At 42.3% G+C, this 22,277-nt stretch overlaps 1 protein-coding gene across 5 annotated transcripts in view; it reads right to left on the minus strand.

The window, feature by feature from the left end:
• Positions 1-787: 787 nt before the first annotated feature.
• The window catches only part of Lrrc63 (leucine rich repeat containing 63), a 32,442-nt gene continuing 10,952 nt past the window's right edge, over positions 788-22,277 (minus strand). For 2 of the 5 annotated variants that reach the window (XM_048422043.3, XM_048422044.3), the window contains exons 7-10: positions 19,465-19,601; positions 12,556-12,639; positions 2,907-3,146; positions 788-1,464 (exon numbers count right to left, since the gene is read on the minus strand). In XM_048422043.3, coding sequence (XP_048278000.2) covers positions 1,224-1,464; positions 2,907-3,146; positions 12,556-12,639; positions 19,465-19,601 — 702 coding nt within the window. In that variant the 3' untranslated portion in view covers positions 788-1,223. Of the gene's footprint in view, positions 1,465-2,906; positions 3,147-4,174; positions 5,024-12,555; positions 12,640-19,464; positions 19,602-22,277 lie in introns of those variants that run through there. The other 3 variants (XM_048422046.3, XM_085698739.2, XM_048422048.3) reach the window with 3 other exon arrangements.

The raw sequence follows: 22,277 nt of genomic DNA on the forward strand, positions 1-22,277 counted from the left end.
GATGAAGAGAATAAGGAAGATGGTGCTTCAGTTACTTTTCTATTGTAAGACAAGGCAACTTATAAAAAAAAAATGTTTAATTGGGTTAATGGCTCTAGAGGGTTAGAGTCCATAATAGAGTGAGCGCATGGCTGAAGGAACAGCTGAGGGTTCACATCTCCAATGCCAAGCAGGAGGTAGAGAGCTTATTGGGCACAGCACATAGCTTTTGAAACCTCAGAGCCAGCCCCCAGGGATATAGCTCCCTCAACAAGACCATACCTCCTAATCCTTCCCAAACAGTTCACCAACAGGGGACCAAGTATCCAAACATACGAGTTTATGGGGGCCATTCTTGTTCAAACCCCCATACCTTCTTTTAAACAAAACAAACACTTAAACAGTGTTTTAAAAATTAGTTTTATGTGTATGAGTGTTTTGCCTTCATATATGCGTGCCTGGTGCCCTCAGAGGTCAGTAGAAGGCACTCGATTCCTTGGAATTGGAGTTATGAGTGTCTCTGAGCCACCATGCGGGTACTGGGAATGAGGGTTCTCTGCAAGGGCAACAAGTGCTCTTAATTGCTGAGCCATTTGTCCAGCTATCAAAATAAACCCAAGTTCCACTTTAGCTGGGTACCGCTTTGTAATGTCATTGAATTCTGCTTTCTAGTTTGGCTCTCATCAAAGGCTACAGTAAATTCAGTGCCGGCCCGTGGAGTGAGTCTCAACTTTGCGGGCTAAAGCCCAAGGTAACCACAGAAGACTGTATTAGTTTTCTAAGAGGCAGGGAAACCAATTCAAAAAAATCGAGTTGGAATTTAATCTTTTATTCTCAAAAGAAAACCAACTGAGATGGTCAGCACTGGATAGGTTTTCACAGAAACACACAAACTAACATTGGATACCTGGACATGCAACTTTGCAGCCTTGACGACAGAGTTCTCTGTGATGGTTTCGAGCTGCTGGCCCGCCATTGAGTATGGGTTCATGAAAAGGCCAGATGGAAGATGCAGCGCTTTCTGCGAATGTTTTGAACGTCTTCTTTCTTACTGTAAACATGAGCTCCAGAAAAGTCTCAAGAGCCTAACTGAACCCCAAAGACCTCTTCTAGTTCCCGCGGCACAGTTCCACAATGATCTCTAACAATCAGACAGAGAGAACTCAGCGGAGAGGACCTGTAGGTCTCCACACAGAAACTGGGCTCTAAGAGATGACTTCCTCGTTCATAAATCCTTGTGGACTTTACAAATAAAACGATACATCACTAACTCTCCTTTCTTTCACCCAGTCCAAATTTAGAGCTATTCTTCTACTAGGGAAGCCTTCTAAAACAAAACTGGTCTCCCTGATCTCCACATAGCAGGAAGGAGAGCAGACAGAGAACATGATAGGAATCTGGGTTGCTCCAAACATATCACAGGATCGGATGATGCGAAAACCTTCACCAAACCTGGGACCGTGACACCAATCACACTTGGATGTGCTGAAAGGAAGGGAGACATCAAGAGGATATTTTGAGTTTCCGCTGAAGTAAAAAATTACTGCTTGCTTTTTATCTATCTGACATCTAGACAAGGCATCTACTATTAAGTCAAAATTTAAATCCTAATACAGGGAACAGCAGATTACATATGTGTGCAAGGAACCGGTTTTCTAAAGCAAGCGTATATGTGTGCAGGGCATTATAATTGGAAAGTGAATCTGGGGAGCCTATGCTTCTTTTGAGGCGAATGAAAATGAAATTTATGCCCTGGCAATGCTGAAGCACGCATGGGCAGCCCGTATATGGTGGTTCTGTTGAACTTATCCATATTGGGTTTCAGGGTCTAAGTAGAAGAGGACAACTGACCACGTTTCTTCCTCAAGAGGGCACCAGATCTCATTACAGACGGTTGTAAGCCACCATGTGGTTGCCGGGAATTGAACTCAGGACCTTTAGGAAGAGCAGGCAGAGTTCTTAACCATGGAACCATCTCTCTAGTCCCTGGGGAGATGAGGCTGGGCTTCTTTAGAGGTGCTGGGGAATTAAATCCAAGCCTTTCTCAATGATACACACACACACACACACACACACACACACACACACACACACACTATTATGGAGCCATATTCTCATATCATGGTGGGAGTTAGTAGCAGAACAAAGCCACTCACTCATCTATGACCAAAAAACTAAAGGAACTGGGACCCCATAGTTCCCTTAAAGGGTATGTTCTCCCTGAACCTGTGAATCTTTCCCTAGGTCCCACCTCTTACTGGTTGTTAATCTCCCAGTAGCAGCACCTTGGGGATAAGCATGTTGGCACATGGTTCTTTGAGGGACAATCAAGATCAAAGCTATGCTACATATGTCTTTATTGAGTCAATATTGCTCTTTTATATATTCCTGGGAAACCATTTTACTTAGGCACACTATAAGTATTTGTACAATTCATAGTCCCAGCGATAATGATGGTGATTTCCTTTACTTACGTAGTCAAAATGGTTCTATAACATTTCAGTGGACCCTAAGAACCCTTGTCTTAGGATTAGGTAACAAAGTGTCAATTGCTCATTGATTCTTGATGTGTGTGTGTGTGTGTGTGTGTGTGTGTGTGTGTGTGTGTGTGTATTGCCTGACCCACTCCTGGTATATCGCTCAGAGTAGAATGGAGTAAAGCATGTCCCTCGGGACTTAACAATTTTGGAAAGGAATCACTTCTGTGTACTTAGGAATTCACAGACGAGGTTTAACTAATAGATGCATAGGTATTGCCCGCCATCACTGAACTTTAGAAATAACTGGAGAACGTTATAAAATGGGACTGATTTAGAGTACACTAGTATACCTGCAAAGCAAGAATGGGTAAAGGAAGAACTGTGTGTGTGTGCTAGTGAAACACTCAGAAGTGTGCTTTGATAAAAAGCATGCTTGAAAGTACTTACATTCTTAGACACTTTTTAACTTTCTTTGGGATGAAATCATAAACTGTATGTAGATTATTTTTGACAATGAAGAAAGCACAAATATGAATTAGTCGTGGGGGGTTGTTCAAGCAATACTCTATCCAAAAATGGTGACTAGTGAACGTATTATCGAATTGGAGTTTGGTCAAATTAAGCCTTAAAATCCCAGGTGGAAAAGAAGTCATGTAATTCCCATCAACATTCAGCTTTTCAAGTGATCTGTACAGAAGAGACATCATATTTTAGAAGATAATCATGCAATTTATAGTACTCATGCGAGTTTCTGCATTGGTGTTTGTGAAACCTGGCACCCACATGGGTGGGAATAAAACATATATTTTAATATTTTCGTGGCATCAAGAGAATTTCCTGATAGAAAAACTGAACCAACGTATCATTACGCAAAGAAGCACATTTGCGTAAACAGGACAGGTGATGGATGATACCCTTGGGGGTCTCTGCAAACATCATCACCCTGGGAAAAGAAATAGCCACGGAAAAAGCAGAGAACTAAAAAGTATTAGACCACATAAACACAGTGTGATGACATACAGAAAAAAGGTATTTTCAAAGACAAACGGAACGCCAATAAATATTTTCATTAATGTCTAATAAAAACAGTGAAGTATATGGCGTCAAAATATACTGCTATGTTATGCTCTGACTCCTCAGCAACTTGGTCCCTCGCTTTTCACCAGGCCAATTGTTTCTAACAATTCTTTCCCTTTATTCAAAGAGACTGAACGGGACTGATTTTTCTCATTGCCTCAGTGGTGCTTCCTGAAGTCTCCTTTCTAAGGAGTGCTGAAGGTGGACAGAAAAGTTTCTGTAAACAAGAGACATACAAACATCAAACCACTGTCAAAATGCTCTACAGGTGAACAGGCCTCTAGGTGGTTGAGCGGGTGGGAGCTTCTGAATGCTCCGTGACAATCTAGTCTCGCATCCCTTAGCCCCAAACTGGGTTCTCTAATGGTAACTCTTGCTGACAAAGTAAAACATGATCAAAGTTTCAAACGAAGAAACTCTTCAAATATAGCTTGACTACCGTTCTTAACCACATACTGAGGGCAACTATGTGTGAGGCAAACCCCAAGCTCTTATTTTATCCAGAAGAACAGAATGGACACAATCACTTCCCTCTACAGGCAACACAAACCTAAGGGTCAGTAGCAGAGTACTGTTACGATTTGAACATTTACACACTTCTTATACACTGTTTATTAAAATCTTCATAAAACATGTTCCTTCCCCTACCCTAACTCTTCCCAGATCCTGCCACCTCCCTATCCACTCATCTTTGTTTATCTCTTTCTTTTTAAAACACACACACATACACACACAAAAACAAAAATTACAAAATCAAAATAAGGCAAAAATGCCAAAAAAAGTCCACCACCACAACCACAAAACACACGCCAGAAACAACAACAACAACAACAACAAGTCGTGAAGTTCATTTGATGATGGCTAACTAACGACTGGCATGGAGCCTGCCCTGGCATGTGATTACTATATGCAATGATTTTCCATTGCTAAAAACTTGATTTTCCCTTTGACAGCATGCATCGGTTGGAAATAATTATTGGTAAGGAATGAGACCCTATATCCACACTCCCCTCTTGGTGCTGGACCCTATCTGTGCAGATCTTCTGCATGCAGCCAGTTTCTGTGAGTTCATATGTGCATCCGTTCTGCTGCGTCTGGAAGATACTGTGTCCTTGGAGTCATCCAGCATCTCCAGGTCTTACAGTCTTTCTACCTCCTCTTCTGCATAGATCCCTGGGCTTTGAGGGGCAGGGTTTCATAAGGACATCCCATTTAGGCCTTAGTGCTCCGAAGTCTCTCACTCACTGCACACTGTGTAGTTTTGGATTTCTGTGTTAGCTCTCATCTACTGCAAGATGTTTCTCTGCTGATGCCTGAGCAAGGCACTGGCCTATGGCGACAACAGAATGTCATCAGGAGTCATTTCATGGTGATGTTCCTTTAGCAGAATAGTGGTATTTGGTTTTTCCTAGGTCCATAGCTTATCTAGTCTCAATTTCTTGGTCAGTTTAGCAGAATCAGGTATGGATTTCATATCATGGAGGGACCTGAAATCCAAATCAGAAAGTGGTTGGTTACCCCAGTAACATTTGTGCAACTATTACACCAGTATATCATGCAGACAAGTCACTGTTGTAGGTCACAATGTTTGTAGCTGGGGTGAAGGCTACCTTTATCCTCTGGTAGCCTGCAGGGTACCTGCCAGCACCATGAATCTCAATCAGTAGGGATGAAACTTCCAGTTAGGCACTAGCTTGATTTCCCCATGATCCATGAAATAAATAAGCACTGTCTTCAGCAATAGATCCTTACCATAAGGTTGTGGAAAGCAACCAATAACCACGGCAATAACCTATGACATTTGGGGAGGTTCCATGTGACCCTTTGCCAATGACTCAACAAGATGTAACCCATTCCTGGCATTGGACATTTTAGTTGGTAGAAAAGGATGTCTAGGGGGCATTGTCTCCCCCATCACTAGACGAGTCCATTTAGATTCCTTCTATATATGTATAGATTTTAGAAAGCTTCTACGGTAACAGTTTCTGTATTACTTAATGGTTTTTCAAATGACCTTTAGTGTTGGTTGTCCCTCCCCATATTTCTTCTATTACCCTGTCTTCCATTCACCGTCCTGTTTAATCTTCCTAGCTTTCCCCGTACCTCTCCAGAGCATTATCTTTTCCCTTTCGTGGGAGATCGTTTCCTCCCAACTAGTCCCTTTCTAGATAACTAACCTCTGTGATTATTTGGATTTTAACACATATATTGAAAGCTTAAGACCTAACATCTACATATGTGAAAAAAATGTGTATACATTATTTGTGTTTTTGACTACCCCACTCAGGATGATTTATTTTTCTGATTCTATCCATGTAACAGCAAGTTCCATCATTTCCTTGTTCTTAACAGCCAAATAATATTCCATTGTTGTAAATGTGCCTCATCTTCATCATGCGTTCATCAGTGGATAAACATCTAGGCTTTCTCCAGTTCATGGGTATTATGGATAGAACAGGAACGGATGTGGATAAGGAGGTACCAGCATTAGGATGTAGACTCCTCTGGGTATACACTCCAGAGTGGTATATTTGGATCTTGGGCTTTAGGTACATTGGTTCCCAGACACCTGAGGAGAAACCACCTTGATTTCCATGGTGGGTATACCAGCTGGCGCTCTCACCAGTTGTGAAGAAGTATTTCATTTTCCCCACCAGCAGGTACTGTCATTTGTGTTATTGATCTTGGCCTTTCTGACTGGTGCAAGACGGAATCTCAAAGTAGTTTTAATTTGCATTTCCTTGATGGCTAAGGATGTTGAACATTATTTCAGAGTTTCTCTGTCATTTGTGTTTCACCTTTTGAAAAGTCTCTGGTTCAGTATAAAAATCACATTCTGTAATTTGTTTTCTTGGTGTTCAGGTTTTTTGTTTAATACTTCATGTATTCTAAACACTAACCCTCTATAAGATGTATAATTGGTAAAGACATGTCTTGTTCTGTAGGCTGCTGCTTTGTCAGAATGATGCTGTGCTTTCCCGTACAGAAGTTACTTGATTTCATAAAGTTTCAATTTATTAATGTTTGGTCTTGGTGCCTGTGCTATCAGGCGTTCTTCAGAAACCCCTTTCCAGTGCTGATGAGTTCAAGTCTATTTCCCTCTTTCTCCTCTGTCAAGTTCAGGTTAGGTCCCAGTCAGAGTGACTGCTGCTTCAATGACCAAAAAGCAAGGTGGGGAGGAAAGAGTTTGTTTGGCTAACACTTACACTTTCATATTGTTGTTCACCGATATGTTGTTCCTAGATTTTAAGAAGAAAATACTCAGTTACCTGAAGAAAGTCAGGGCAAGAGTTTCAAACAAGGCAGGAACCTGGAGTCAGGAGTTGATGCAGAGGCCATGGAGAGGTACTGCTTCCTGGCTTGCTCCCCATGGCTTGCTCAGCCTGCTTTCTTATAGAACCCAGGGATGGCACCACCCATGATGGCCTGGGCCTGCCTCCATCAATCAGTAATAGAAAATGCCTTAGAGCTGGATCTTATGGAGGCATTTTATCAGTTGGGGCTCCCTTCTTTCAGATAACACTAGCTTACATCAAGTTGACATAAAACTATCCAGCACAGGTTACATGTTCCTATGTTGCAGTCTTTGACACATCTGGAATTGAGCTTTTTTCCCCTCTCCTTCCCCACATTCATATGTTGAAGTCTGAATTCTTAATGATCATATTGTGAGACTTAGTCTTTACAGAGACCATAAATTTAAAAATGACATCAAAGTGGGTCTTAATCCAATTTAGTTGATGTCTTAATCCAATGAGAAAATTTGGAGTCTGATGTATTCACAAGAAACAGAAGATGAGGGGCTGGAGAGATGGCTCAGTGGTTAAGAGCTTTGCCTGCTCTTGCAAAGGTCCTGAGTTCAATCCCCAGCAACCATATGGTGGCTCACAGCCATCTGTAATGAGTCTTGGTACCCTCTTCTGGACTGCACTGTATACATAATAAATAAATAAATAAATAATTTAAGAAAAAAGAAACAGAAGATGACAATCCAAGAAGAATATGGTCATATGTACAATGCAGGGATAGAGAACTAGCAGTGACTTTTCTTCTGACACCTTCAGAAGAAAGCAACCTTTATTTCAGACTTCAATAGGTCTGTGTGGGAAAAAGAATCCATAGTGTTTAATCTACCTAGTTAATGTTTTAATAAAAAAAATAACAAGAGAAGAAATGCTAGTCTTGGGCTAGATTTTGAGAAGAAAATACTCAATCTTTAATCAGTTAAATGACTTCAGGGCCAACTGAGAAAAATGCTTGAGTACAGGATGACAGTATTTCAAAGTAAACACGATTAATCAATATTTGAAGAGGACTGAATCTGAAGGGCAGCTCCTCACCGTGATGATTAATTTCCATCTCCAAGTTAACAGGTTATAAAATCACCATGGAAGCACATATTTGGCTGTATCTATGAGGGCATTTAGAGACGCTTTAATTCATAGGCGAAACCCACTCTGAATATGAGATGGGCCATTGACAGAGTGGACTTTCACAGGAATTGCAAAGCAAAGGCAGACTGAGCGCCAGAATTCAGGGATTTTTTATTTTTGGAACTGAGCTTTGTGCAAGAAAATAAATATGGATCTATTTTCATTCTTTAATATGCAGCCATCCAGTTCAACAAGCAACATTTGTTGAAGATGCTGTCTTTTCTCCAGTGTGTATTACTGTTTCTTTGTTCCTTCTGGTGGATTTCTCCTATATTATGTAGTGTTAGTCCCTATGTCTTCTGATTAGTTTGTCTTGTGTCTATTTTGTCAGGTATTAAAATAGCTACACCTGCTTGCTTCTTTGGTACCATTTGCTTGGAATACCTATTTCCATCCATTTACCCTGAGGCGATATCTATCCCTCAAGAAGAGGTGTGCTTTTTGGATGCAGAGGAAAGATGGATCCTGTTTTCGAATCCAATCTGTTAGTTTGTGTATTTTTATTGTGGGATTGAGAACACTAACATTGAGGATTATTAATGAGCAGTGTTTATTGATTCTTGTTATTTTGTTGTTGTGGTGTGGGTATTTTTACAACTTTTCTGATTTGCTATTTTTAGATTACTTATCTTGTGTCCTGGATGTAGTTAATCTCTTCAGACTGAGGTTTTCCTTCTAGAGTCTTCTGTGAAGCTGGATTCCAAGATAGAAATTGCTTAAACTTGGTTTTATCATGGATGTTTTTTTTCTATTGTTGATTCTGATGGCTGCCCATCTATAACTTCTAGTTTGTAGAACATTTACCCAGTCCCCGATGGCTTTCAGAGTCTCTACTGAAAAATCAGGCATCATTCTAATGGGCCTGCCTTTGTATGCGACTTCTTGTTTGCTTCCCCCCTTGCAGGTTATAATATCCTTTTTTGGGTTGCTGTTCTGTTCTGTACATTTAGTGATTTGATTATTACATATCATGGGTAATTTATTTTCTGATCATGTCTATCTGGTGTTCTGTATACTCTTGTACTTTGATAGGCATTTCTTCGTCTTCTTCTTAGATTGGGGAAATTTTCTTCTATGATTTGTTTAAAAATATTTTCTGTGCCTCTGACCTGGGTTTCTTCTTCCTCCTCTATACCAATTACTCAGAGATTTGGTCTTTTCATAGTTTCCCAGATTTCCAGGGTATTTTATGCCTTTTTTTTTAAGATTTAAAATTTTCTTTGACTGGGCTATTCACTTCTTCTTCCATGTTTTCAACACATGAAATTTTCTCTTCCATGTCTTGTAATCTTTTGGTGTCAATGGGGCTTTACCTCTAAGGCTTTTGTTTGACATCTAAGTTTTTCATTTCTAGGTTTATTTTAATTTGGACTCTCTTCAGTGATTATACTTCTTTGTCCAGTTCTACTTTAATGTCTTGAATTGTTTTCACTATTTCATTCAATTTATTTTTCCTGTTCCCAAGGTCTTCAATAAGGTACTTATTCATGTGGTCCTTAAGGTCCTTGAACATAGTCATAATTGCTATTTTAAAGTCCATATTTTGTGTTTCATCTAAATTTCTTTTCTCGGGGAGCATTGCTGTGGGGTTGCTGGCTTCTGGAGGAGGTCCACTGTCTTGGATATCCACCTTTGTGTCTTTGCACCAGGATCTAGGCATCTAGAGTTACGATAGTTGACGTGTTTCTTGATGTAACTATCCTGTCATGTTTTGTTGGGTAGCTATTCTGTTGCTCGGTTCCTGTTGCCCTCTCTGGAGCCTTAGTAAGTGTGGTGGCTGCGGGGTCCTTGGTAGAGCCTATCTCTGTGGGTCAATGTGTAACATCGAGGAATAGAGATGGGCCAGGAGAGAAGGTTGAGAGGGGAAGCAGGACAGAGCTAAGGATACCCTAGGTCCGCACCAAGACGCAGAGTCCCCAGGGAATGGAGGGAGTGGGGGAGGGGCTTCTGCAGGCAGGATGAAGCAGACTAAGAATAAGTCTGGAGAGACCATAATGAAAGAGCCAGTTAGAGCCCTGTGTCCGCTCTAGGGAGTGGAGGTGGGATGGGAGGAGAGCGCCTGGCCACGCTAACAATGCCTCTACAGTCTTACAACGAAGACTGCCTCTCAAGATACCTGGAAGCAGAGCCTTCAGGAAGTGACTAGGTTCTGATGGTGAGCCTCACAAATGGGATAAACACCCTAATAAACAAAGCCGAGGAAGGACCCCCTTCTCCCCTTCCAGTCTGCGAGGTGAGACTGAGACAGTTGAAAGGGTACTCGTCTATCCTTAGGGCCATGGGCAAACACTAAGCAAGCTTAAGACACTTAAAGTCGGTACTAGTGTTCATGACGTCACCTCGGTGTATATTGTGAGGTTGGGAACGGGGAAGATTGCTTAGCAGCTGCTGAACCCTCGCTTACTGTCCTGACTGCCTGGACCAAAAAGGCTGGAGTCAAATATGTAACCCATGCACCTCTGTGCCAGTACCAGCCAGCTGGGCATTCCACACACTCTGAGAAACCACATGATGATCTCAGGCAATGGCCACAATTTTGGTGCAGACTCAGCCAGGACTGTTTCAAACAGTGTGTACTAGATATTTTACTATCTCAAGCTTCAGTGATGCCGATGCCAGAGAGGGAGCTGCCATGTCTGGTGCTAAGAGACAAAGGTGTGATTTTCCCTAAGGTCCCTTCTTGGGCTGTATAAACAGGGTGCTTGGGCTTGCTCAGTGTGTCCACTCCGCAGAAAGCCACCCGTGTTTCCTCCAGTGATGTTTGGCCATTAGGTGTGAGACTGCGATGGCTAAAGAAACCACATCTTATGCTAGGTGCCCATCTTGGTACCCGCTAGCAGTTTGTCTCTGACTCCAGTTCCTGGAAGAGAAGCTCTCAACAGCCCTGACTCAGTGACCCCCACCCCAAACAGTACAGCCATGACTCACTTACTATGATATGACTAACTGCTTTGGTTTCTGTAACTTGCTTACATAGACACCCAAAGATTGTTCTGAGTTGCTTTAACCACTGAACTTGGCAGAACAGACTAGTTTTGGATTCCGACAGTCTTCCCCTTTAGAAACCTTTCCCCATACCCCTCCTTCACTGCAATCTCAAATTCAGCTCAGAGATTGTTCACGCTGAAGGCAGATAATCAATAAATCTTTACATTACAATTGGATTGAGTCTATGGTCTTTTCCCAGGAGTCATAAACTCCCTAACAACATAAAGTTTCCCTTGAGGGAATCTTTCTTATTTTTAGCAGTGTGGGAGCAGCAGTATGGCAACTCTGAGCAAGAAGGAGGCCAGTGGGTGGAGAGAGGGGGCAAGAGGGCGTGGGCATCTGAGATGAGCCCAGAGAAGAGCTGTAAGGACTGCAGAAGAGAAGCTGCAGACTCTGATCACCAGAGTATTCCAGAGAGAAGTGGGCTGCTGGAACCCTGTCGCTGCCTCCAGGCCGAGGAACCCTGATGTCTGGGCTGCCTGGAAGCTGCAACGACATGGCTAGACACAGCCATGGCCCAAGGCATCCTCTAAGAGCTGTGGCATCAGGAAAAGGCGAGGTGGCCTATAGGCAAATCTGGTAAGCTTCAAAATAAAGCAGGGGGTGGGGAACAAACAGTATCCAAACACATCACCGGCAAGAAAGGTACAGGGTAAAGTAATATGGTTTGAAATGAAATGGCGCTCAAGGGGAGTGCACTGTTAAGAGGCGAGGTTTTGTTGGAGGAAGAGCGCCACTGTGGAGGCAGGCTTTGTGGTCTCATATATGCTCAAGTCAGACTCAGTAAAGAATGACCACTTCCTGTTGCCTGTTACTCAGGACGTAAGAATGCTCAGCTCCATCTTTAGTACCATGTCTGCCTGGATGCTGTGTTAAGTTTGTGCCTGGAGATGCTGAAGGAGGGACGGGCAATTCCATAACATAAGCTTAAGGATTATGACAAATAATCTTGCAAATTAGTGAAATAACTACTGAAAAATATCTTCCCTATTAGTCATTACTATAAATTAATAATAAAAATAAGACACAGAGCCAGGCGTGGTGGCCCACACCTCGAATCCCAGGACTTGGGATACAGAGGCAGGCGGATCTCTATGAACTGTAGGCCAGGCTGGTCTACAGAGTGAGTTCCAGATCAGACAGAGCTGCATAGTGAGCCCTTTCTCAAAAACAAAAAATAGGACACAGATAAGTTCAGCACTTTTATTAACTCATAAAAGAATTTTATTATATATGCATATACGCGCATATATAATATGTATGTGAATATATATTATATAATACATGTACTTGAATATTATATATATAGATTGAAATGTATAAGAGCTATATAGACTCACACCAAAACATTGACAAAAATAGCTTGTTATTCTATTAAAAGGTCACCACATTTTACTTTTATAAAAATCATTGAAAATACATCTTGCAGACACTATACACTAGATATTCAAATTATACTTTAAAATAAAGTCCACGATTCATGTATTATATTCTGTGACTGAAACAAATGAAAAGACTAAGTCCTTCGTCACGCTCATTACCAAAACATCCTTGGGTGGGGGGAGGCCATTTCTGGGTAAGTACTACTTTGTGGGTACCTGAGTCTCTGGATTTCATTCGGAATATTATAAATTTCGTTGTAGGAAATATCAAGTTCCTCAAGATAATTCAGGTTAAATAACCTTAAATAGAAAGAACAGTTAGTTTTAGTAATGACTAGTCCTTGTCACTGGGAATAAAAACATCTAGAAATTAAACATTTTCCTAAGACAGTGAGAGTTACTTTTCATTATGGGTAGTACACACTCCACAAATATTTCCAAAAATGATTCTTCTGTCCGTGACGACTGCTTGAAGAAACTGGAGTGGGAAAGCCTCACCTAGCAAAAGACAGCTAAGAATCTTTTATCAGCCAAAGTTTGTTCTTGGTTTCTATGTTCGTTTCCTGCCCAAATTCTGGGTAGCCAGAAGCAGCAGCACTGCAGCTTCGCACGCGTGGTTCAGGAACCAGAGCTCCAGAATCCAGCTGTGGGAAGAACGACGCCCCTCTGGGGGCGACACCTCTCCTAGCTGCCCAGGGTTGCTGCAACCCTTGCCTTCCCTGGCTTGCACCTGCATTTGTCTCTGACTTCACAGGGTCTTCTTCCAAGGAGGCTGTGGTGCTTCTGTTTCTGACTACCCGGAATTTGGGCAGACTCACGATGCTGTAGTTGTGTGATGGAGAGCCATGGCACCCTTCAGCTCCTACTTTGGGCCCACTTAAATCTCAGAACGTGACCATATTTGTAATTATAATATGTAATGAATTATTTTCAAATTAGATGGGACTATTTTGAATGAGGGTGGGTCCTAGATCCAGTGACCACAGCAGCACCATGGGTCTATCTCCCGGGGGATGCAAACAGAAATCGTTTCTGGAAGACTGGAATTGAACAGCAAAGTGTGATACTGATCACAATCCCTGGTAACACCCACCCACCCCCACACTGTGTATCCTGTTCTCAAAAGCCACCTCTTCCTACACAAATGACCCGAAACATTACTAAGGCAGTGTGAGTACAGGATTTAACCAACTTCCCACTATTTCAGCCTGGCAGATGGAGAGCTTCAAGATCTTGCTCTGGAAGATGTTCATAGCTTGCCTGTGGCTCTCTATCCCATACTTCCCATGATCCACCATTTATGTGCTCCAAGTATCTGAACAAACAGCTCCTGTGTATCTCCCAACCTCATGCAGTGTCTCCCCAAACTTGACTCTGGTCATTGTCTTCTCGTGTTTGAAATCTTAACTCAGATGCTGCCTCTTACACATAACTCCTCCAGATCTTTTCAACTAGAAGAGCCGACACTTCCGTGTGCTAGTTCACCTCTCCGGGCCCCTGTCCATCGTACAACTATGAGGTCCTAGAGACCAGGAATTCCATCTTCTATCTACCCAGTGTCACACCGAGTAAATCAGAAATGTGTGAACGCCAGAAAATTTGCAGTCCTTTTCTCTGAGAAACTGGTGGTACTGACTGGAGAGGTGTAAGATAACTCTTTGCGGGTCAGTGGTCACCCCCAACTTCTTTTTCATCTGTTAAGAAAATGCTGACACTATCTACTCTGTGTTTCCAACTCGAGATCATTGTTTGTTTGTTTTGCCTCATCACATCACAGAGGTCTTGCCCTTCCAACTTCCTTCCCCTCACTTATCCCATCATCCCAGCCTCCAACTCCGGGAAGCTCTCTCTGGGAACCACAGGTTAGTCTAGTCAGGGAAAAGGGTAGACCCAACAGCAGATCCTCACTCTCCCTCAGCTCCTCCAAATCCAGTCACCCAGTCTCATTCCCAGCTCTGTAGATCACCTGCAGTGGCCTTTCCTCACTCTCTGCTCCATTCCCAGGAACTAAGCAGATCCCAGTGGCTCACCCTGCTTTTCTCCCCTCTGTGGACCTCCCCAGTCCATTCCCATTCCCAGAAACAGATTTATCTGGAAACCCCAGGGGCCACATCTGTCAGAACTCCAGCAGAATTTCCTTCTGGACAACATATGGCCAACACACTCTCCTAAGAACCAGAGAGGTCAATAGAAACCAAGGGGGACAAAAGACAATACCTGGTATCAGCACCTAGAATTACAATCTTTCCAAACCCAAACGTGTAAATGCCAGAGTAAAAACACGGTCAGTAACAATCTGTCCCCAGCAGGCTCAGCAACCCTACCACAGCAGGGTCTGAACACTGCAACTGAAACACAAGAAAGAGACCTTAAAATCGACTTTGTGAATATGAGGTCTGTAAAGGAGAATGAACAAATCTCTTCGAGGAATCTATGAAAACACAAACAGTGGAAGGAAATGAGGAAAAATAGGTCAAGATCTTGGGAATGTGAAAATAGAATCAATAAGGAAAACCTAAACTGAGGGCAATATGGAAATGAAAAACTTAGGAATTCAGAGGCAAGCCTCACCAACAGAATACAAGAGATGGAAGAGAGACTCTCAGGCATTGAAAGCATAATAGATGAAATGGAATACACAGGTCAAAGAAAGTGTTAAATCTAAAAAATAAAAAGGAGAAGAAGAAGAGGAGGAGGAGAAGGAGAAAGAGGAAGAAGAAGAAGAAGAAGAAGAAGAAGAAGAAGAAGAAGAAGAAGAAGAAGAAGAAGAAGAAGAAGAAGAAGAAGAAGAAGAAAGGAAGAAAAAAAAGAACTCCTGGCAAAAAACATCCAGGAAATCTGGGACATTATCAAATCTAAGAATAATAGAAGAAGAAACCCAGAGCAAAGACCCAAAAAATACGTTTAAAAAAAATCATAGAAGAAAAATTTCCTAACCTAAAGAAGGAGATGCCCATCAAAGCATATGAAGCATACAGGATACTAAATATACAGAACCAGAAAAAAAAGTCCCCTTGACACATAATAACCAAAACATTTGACTATATAGCACAAAGAGAGAATATTAAAAGGTACAAGGGAAAAAGACCAAGTAATATGTAAAGGCAGACCTATTAAAATAACACCTGACTTCTCAATGGAGACTCTAAAGGCCAGAAGGGCTTGGACAGATGTGCTACAGAGTCTAATAGACCACAGATGCCAACCCAGACTACTATACCCAGTAAAACTGTCAATTACAACAGATGGAGAAAATAAAACATTTCACGATAAAACAAAATTTATGAAATATCTATTTACAAATACTGTCCCATGAGGCTAGAAGGAAAACTCCAACCTAAAGAGTCAATCATACTCAACAATCAACAAACGCTGCCTACTGATGTCTCTCAACATCAATGGTCCCAACTCCCCAATGATATCTGCCGGCAAGATATGTTAGTGCAATGGAGGCACAAAGCTTGTAGGGGGAACCAACCGATATCTGATCTGACTTAAGGACCACTCCAGGAGATGGGACCCACACCCAACACGACTTGGGTGACCGAGAACCTGAGACTAGATGGCTCAGGGACCTAGGGTAAAGACAAACACTCCTATTCTACTAAAAGAACATGGCAATAAAATGACTCCTCACGACATCTGCTAGACTCATAGATCAGTGCCTTGCTCAGCCTCCATCACAGATGGTTCCTCCAGCAGCCAGATGGGAACAAATGCAGAGACTCACAGTGGGCAATGGCAGAGAGTGAGAGACCTTGGGACACTCAGCCCTAAACAGGGTGTCTTTATTACATCCCTCCCCTCAGGGCTCAGGGAACATAAGAAAGGAGGAAGAGCATAAGAGCCACAGGGACTAGAGACCATCAGTGAAACAAGGCCTTCTAAATCAACATGAGCAAACCTCAGGTCTCCTGCACAGTTCTGTCTTTTACATATATTATGGCCTATTTCCAATGTAATGTTTTTATGAGATTCCTGAGAGTGTGAATGAGTGGGTCTCAAAGTTTCTTGTGTCTTCTTCTGGGCTCTTTTCCTTCTCTTTGTCTTGTCTAATTCCAACGTGTTCCTCTTTTTTTGGTTTTATCTTATTATTATCCTTCAGAAGCTTGTTTTCTAATGAGAGACAGAAAAAGAGTGGATCCAGATGGAAGGTGAGGTGAGGAGGAACTGAAAGGAAAAGAAGGATGAGAAACCATAATTAGGATATATTATATGAGAAAAAGAATCTGTTTTCCATAAAAGGGGGAAAAAACTTCCAATGATCTAGATGTCTTATTTCATTGTGGAAATGTAGGTTCAGGAGAAAAGAAAAGGACTTAGAAATAACTGGAAGAATTTACAAAGCAATTTGCAAAGCTATTTTCCCTTGAATTTTGTAGTGTTCTTGAAATGAAGTGCACTTTGCCTAGCCTTTCCAACAGAAAATGACGTCAAGGCCATGAGTGGCTTTCCACAAGGTTCAGCATCTATGGTACTGAGCTGGAGTTGGGGAGGGAGCAGTGGTCTCTCTCCTGTGGCACACGGATGTCATGTGACTAGAAAGACCTAGCTAGGCATGGGAAAAGTGAGTGAAAGGACCCTGTCATACTTTTAGAGAAACTTAGTCACCCAAGTGACATAGAAAAGGAAAAACAGCTTTAGTACAGAAAAATCATAAGTAAAAATGTAAACAAGTAATAACAGAAAAAGGCAATCTACTTCATATTTTGAGACGGGGTCTCATGTAGCTCAGGCTGGCCACAAACTCCCTTTGTGGCTTCTGCGCTGACCATTCGGCTTTCGTCTGACTGAGCTTCTCTGTTGTATTTGACTCTTCCCGTCCTCCCCCTAGGAAGGGATCTGCCCATTGTCTGGCTGCCTTTGCATAGCCCGAGCGCTCCCTTCACTCTGGTCTCTGTAACTGCCTCTTATCGATCAGTGCACAATATGACTTTTTTTGGATATGTTATTTGTGTGTCTGTGCACATGCGTGTGGATACCAGGGGAGGTCAGAACTTGGCATGTGATCCCCTGGAGCTGGAGCTACAGGCGGTTGTGAGCCACCCAATATGGGTGCTGGGAACAGGACTTGGCGCTGGAAGAGCTGTGTGTGCTCACAAGAACTGAGAGCCATTTCCCCAGCCCCTACTCTGACCTTTAAACCCAGATGCTTCTTTTCCTTATGCTTGCTAAATCTTATCCAGTATCAGATATTGCAGCGCTCACTCCATGGCCCTAGTCCACCATCTCTTCCTTTCTCTCTTGCCTCAACCACTCTGATAGTCCCCAGTGATCACTGTGAGTGGTTTGTTCTCACAAAGTCATTCTTCACATCGCTACAAGTGTGACCGAAAGGAGAATCTGGCTCCACTACTGCCCTATAGAAAGCCCCATGATGGCCAGTCATTCTGTAAAGTATTCTTCCTCCCCTTACTCACAAAGACCCATTTATCACTCCAGGCTCATCTGTCAGTAGTTGGCTCTGCCCTGTAGGTTGCAAAATGTAGAAAAAAGTTGCTATTTTCTAACCTACATTATATATGATACTTTGGAACTCCTGTTCATTCAAGAAACATCTATCCCATTCATGGAATGACCATCTTTTGCTTGACCCCTGAGATGAAGCCAACTCAGAAGCTTCATTTGGTTAGGCATCCTCTTTTCCAGGGAATGACTCTGAGCCTGCAGCATGGCTTCCATGCTGCCCTTCCCTGTCCACAGAGCTTACAGGGCTCAGCTCCACAATTTTAAATGGCTAATTATAGTCACCTGTCTGTCTTCCCGACGGACCAGGAGCCCCGGCAGCGCCTAGTAGGTATATATGAATATCTGCTGAAGCCCAAGGATTAAAGCAGAATGTCCTCTGCACATCTGTGTGACTACATCACACAGTAACAACCAGAGTGTGAAATGTGCCTGGATGCCCAGACCTGCTCGGTTCCCTGCATCTTCCTTGGTTTCAGGTGATGCTTCCTCAATCCTGCCACAGTGCATCAGGGTCTCCCTGGCTGAGCAAGCGAAAGGGCTGACATTTTAAATAAGGGGTGCAATGGCATCTTTTGTGGTGTCCTCCCGCTAGGTGAGTTTTCACTGAACCGGCATTTCCCGTAATGCTCTGTGTCTTCTCTGCAATCAGGGAGACTGTCCTATTGTCTTCCATTTTGAGTTTAGTATGCTGTCAATCTATCTTTGCTAGGCATGCACATCTAATTATAATTAATAAAAAATAGCATATTATTTTAGAAATACTAATATGTTTACAATACCTGAAGCATTTTATTGTAACCAACAGTTTATGAAATTTGGCCAATGTATAACAATGAGAAAGGTTGACTCTTTAATTACAATCAAAATTTAGTTACCATAGGGATTGTTACATTTTCAGTGACAGGACTATTTAAAGGATGTGATTATGACTACAGATTATAGGTTATGAATTCCTATTTAGGTGCTGTATGTGCTTATGATTATATACAGTTATGTATATATATACATATATAGCTATGTATATTTACATCTACATAACACATACAAACACATGTGCACGCGCATACATACACACCCTTAATTTACTATATTCATCTTGTTAGACTCTTAATTGGAAGAAATATCTTGTTTTTGGTGTTTTGGTTAAAGTTTCAGTTTAAATTTCCCTCAGGTGTTAAACGCTGTCAGACGTGAGAACTCCACCTTCCTACACTCAAGGTCAGCATTCTTATTAGAATGTCAAGGCTCTCAGACATCCTACAGACCAGTCTCCTTGTTACAGACTGGAACACCGAGGGCCAGAAGGCACAGACTACTTTCTACAGATCCTGGGGCTGCCATCCTCAGTCATAAAGCACACACCTTAAGCTCCTAATGCCGAGTGTGGTGTTTCCCTTATGCAAAAGCACTGTCAGCGGGAGACTCAAGGCTCTGGCCTCAGCTGTTGACCTGTAGATGCGTATTCATCAGAGCCATCCTAACTGCCTTGTGTGGCTGGATTGTTTTTACTCGCATAGTAAGAAGCAAATCTGCTAATTGTACCAGAATGAGAATTTGTGAGTAGTCAAAATGCTTCTAGTCACTTTCAAAAGGGAAACCGAGACTTTACTAAATAATTTACAACTAAGTAAAATAGATACAAATAATTTACATTACCCAACAGGAAGCTTGGCAATAAGATTAAAGGCAATGCAGAAATTCCTAAGGTACTTCAACTGCTGGATTTCAGAAGGAATTTCTCTGATGGGGTTATTTCTCAGTTTCAGTACTTGTAGATTTTTAAGATGCAATATCTGGGGAATAGAAAAGAAAAAAACAAATGTTAATTGAATGAGAAGTCTACAAACTCTCATGTGTGCCTTTTATAAATGTTTTAAACCAATACAGTAAGATCAGTGTAGAAAACCATGATGACTCATATTGTGTGTCTCAATAAACACTTTCAGAAAAAAAAAAAAGAGCAAAGCAGGGTAGCACTGAGTGATGAGCAGGTCGGGGGACCAGGACATCTGAATCACAAAGCTCTAACTTCATCTGCCATACTTTTTTCCTTTTAAATAATGACTTTATTAATTCTTTGAGATTTCCATACAATGAGTTTTGATCGTATCCACCCTCCTCCTTCCATTCCTCTCAGATCCCCCCCTACTCCCTCCTCCTGACCCATGCCTTGTCCCTCCCCCCCCAACCTCCACCCACTGAAGACTCTGTGGAGTGTGGCTGACCTTCTGGGGGTCACAGCATTAGTGAGAATTGCCTTTCCCTCACCAAGCACTTATCACATGCCGATCGCCTCAGCTAGGGGTGGGACTCTGTGCCCACCTCCCTCTCCATGCTGGAAGCGGGTCTGGCTTGGGTTTGCAAGGGCCTCGTGCATGCTGTGGTAATTTCCGTGAGTTCACCCTATCTGCCCTGCGCCTGCTGGCAAGCAGTTGCCATGAAGTCATCCACCTCCAGCTCTTATGACCTTTCCAGTGCCCTCTTCTACACAGACCCCGAGCTGTAGAGCAGGGGGTACAATACGCCTCATTTAGGGCTGAGCACTCTAGAGTCTCTCACCCTCTGCGCCTGACCAGTTGACAGTCTCTGCGTCAACTGTCACGTATTTTGCAAGAAGAAAGCTTCTCTGAGGAGAGTTAGAGGATGCACTGACCGGAGTCCCGGCTCAGACTCCATGTTGTCCTGATAGTCAGGACGGCTGAGAGGGCCTGGTATTTCTTTCAGAAGCGTGTGAACGTGTGGTGGAGAAGCTAATGAAAATGGAATGGGCGGTCAAAGTGTAAACCTCTAAGTGGAGCACCTCGGCTTCAGAATGGCCCTTCTACCTGGACAGATGTTCGCTGTGATGCACAGGGTGAGAGGCTTTCTAAAACTAGCTATGTGGTGCTTTCATTTAAGAACTAATTGGAATAAAATGCATTAAAAGAAGAAATTCCTAAAAAATCAAAGGTTGGGGCTAATATGATGATATGTTGAGAGAGTAAAACTTACTTTGCTCATGTGTCCCTGACTCAAGAGTGCTGGGATTAAAGGTATGTGCCGCCACCACCACCAGGCAAGACACTTCTGTCTTAAAATCGGTATTGACAGCTGTCCCTGAGCAGGTTCAGACCAATGCTGACACCTGCTTTCACTATCATCTTCAAAATTCTCTAATTCCTATTTCAATTCTCCCTTGATTAAGAATTAGTTGCTTTGATTCTCTGGGGACTCATGACAGCAGCTCAACTTAATTCTTTCCAGCCGACCCTGTTAGCCTTCCCTTCTAACCCATAGTCATTCCTTGTGTTAACTGCCCATCCCCAGAAACGCTTTCTAATAGTGACCCCCAAAGGTCAAACTGGACTAGGAATCAGGAAGACGATTTTTGCTACCATGCCTGTCAGTCCTCCATTATGATACATTCAGCCTTCCTCTTAGTCTTGGGGTGCCTTGTTAGGAACCCCTCCTCCCCTCATCTCCATTCCCTGGAGGACTCTGCCTCTTGGTGAAAAGTTAAGGTCACCCTAGCTCTTTCCTACAGCTCTTCTCAGCCTTACTTCTTAGTCCATCTCTATTCTTTTCAGACACACTGATCCACAAAAGAATATTCTACCCTACCAGGGAACCCACAACCACCACAATTGCCTAGGACCCACAGACGGGAACGATACTCCAAGAACAGAACACCCACCCAACAAAGACAAGACCAGATATCAATGCCAATACACACCTCAAGTACAACTCCAGATGCCTAGACCCCAGTGTAAAAACACAAACTTAAACAGTCAACAAAATATTCCTTCACCAGAAGCCACAGCCACCATCAACCTAAACTGAGACAAACTCAATGCAGTTCCACTAGAATCAGAAATAAGACAAAGATAATCACCCTCTCTATAACTAGTCAATGTAGTATTTGAAGTCTCAGCTTGAAGGTAAGACAACTGAAGATCAAGGAATACAAACAGGAAAGGGAGGAGTCAAATGTTTCACTTGCAGGTGATAGGGTTTTATAAATAAAAAACCCTAAGAACTCTACCAGGAAACTTCTACAGTTGATAAACCTTTTCAGTAAATAGCAAGATACAAAAGTAACACACAAAAATCTGTAGATTTTCTACATATACATGACAAACTGAGAAAGAAATGAGAAAAACAGCACCTTTCAAAAATCCTCAAAAAATATCCTGGGATAACGCTAACCAAGAAAGTAAATGACTTGTACAATAAAAACTACAATGGAGTACTACACAGCACAAAAATTAATGACATCTTGAAATTTGCAGGCAAATGGATGGAGCTAGAAAACATCATATTGAGTGAGGTAACCCAGACCCAGAAAGACAAATATAATATCTACTCACTCATAAGTGGCTTTTAGACATAAAGTAAAGAAAAACAAGCTTATAATTCACAACCCCAGAGAACCTAGACAACAAAGACGACCCTAAGAGAGACACACATGGATCTAATCTACATAGGAGGTA

The sequence above is a fragment of the Myodes glareolus genome, chromosome 12, assembly GCF_982192425.1.
Source record: "Myodes glareolus chromosome 12, mMyoGla1.1, whole genome shotgun sequence".
Taxonomy (NCBI): Eukaryota; Metazoa; Chordata; class Mammalia; order Rodentia; family Cricetidae; genus Myodes; species Myodes glareolus.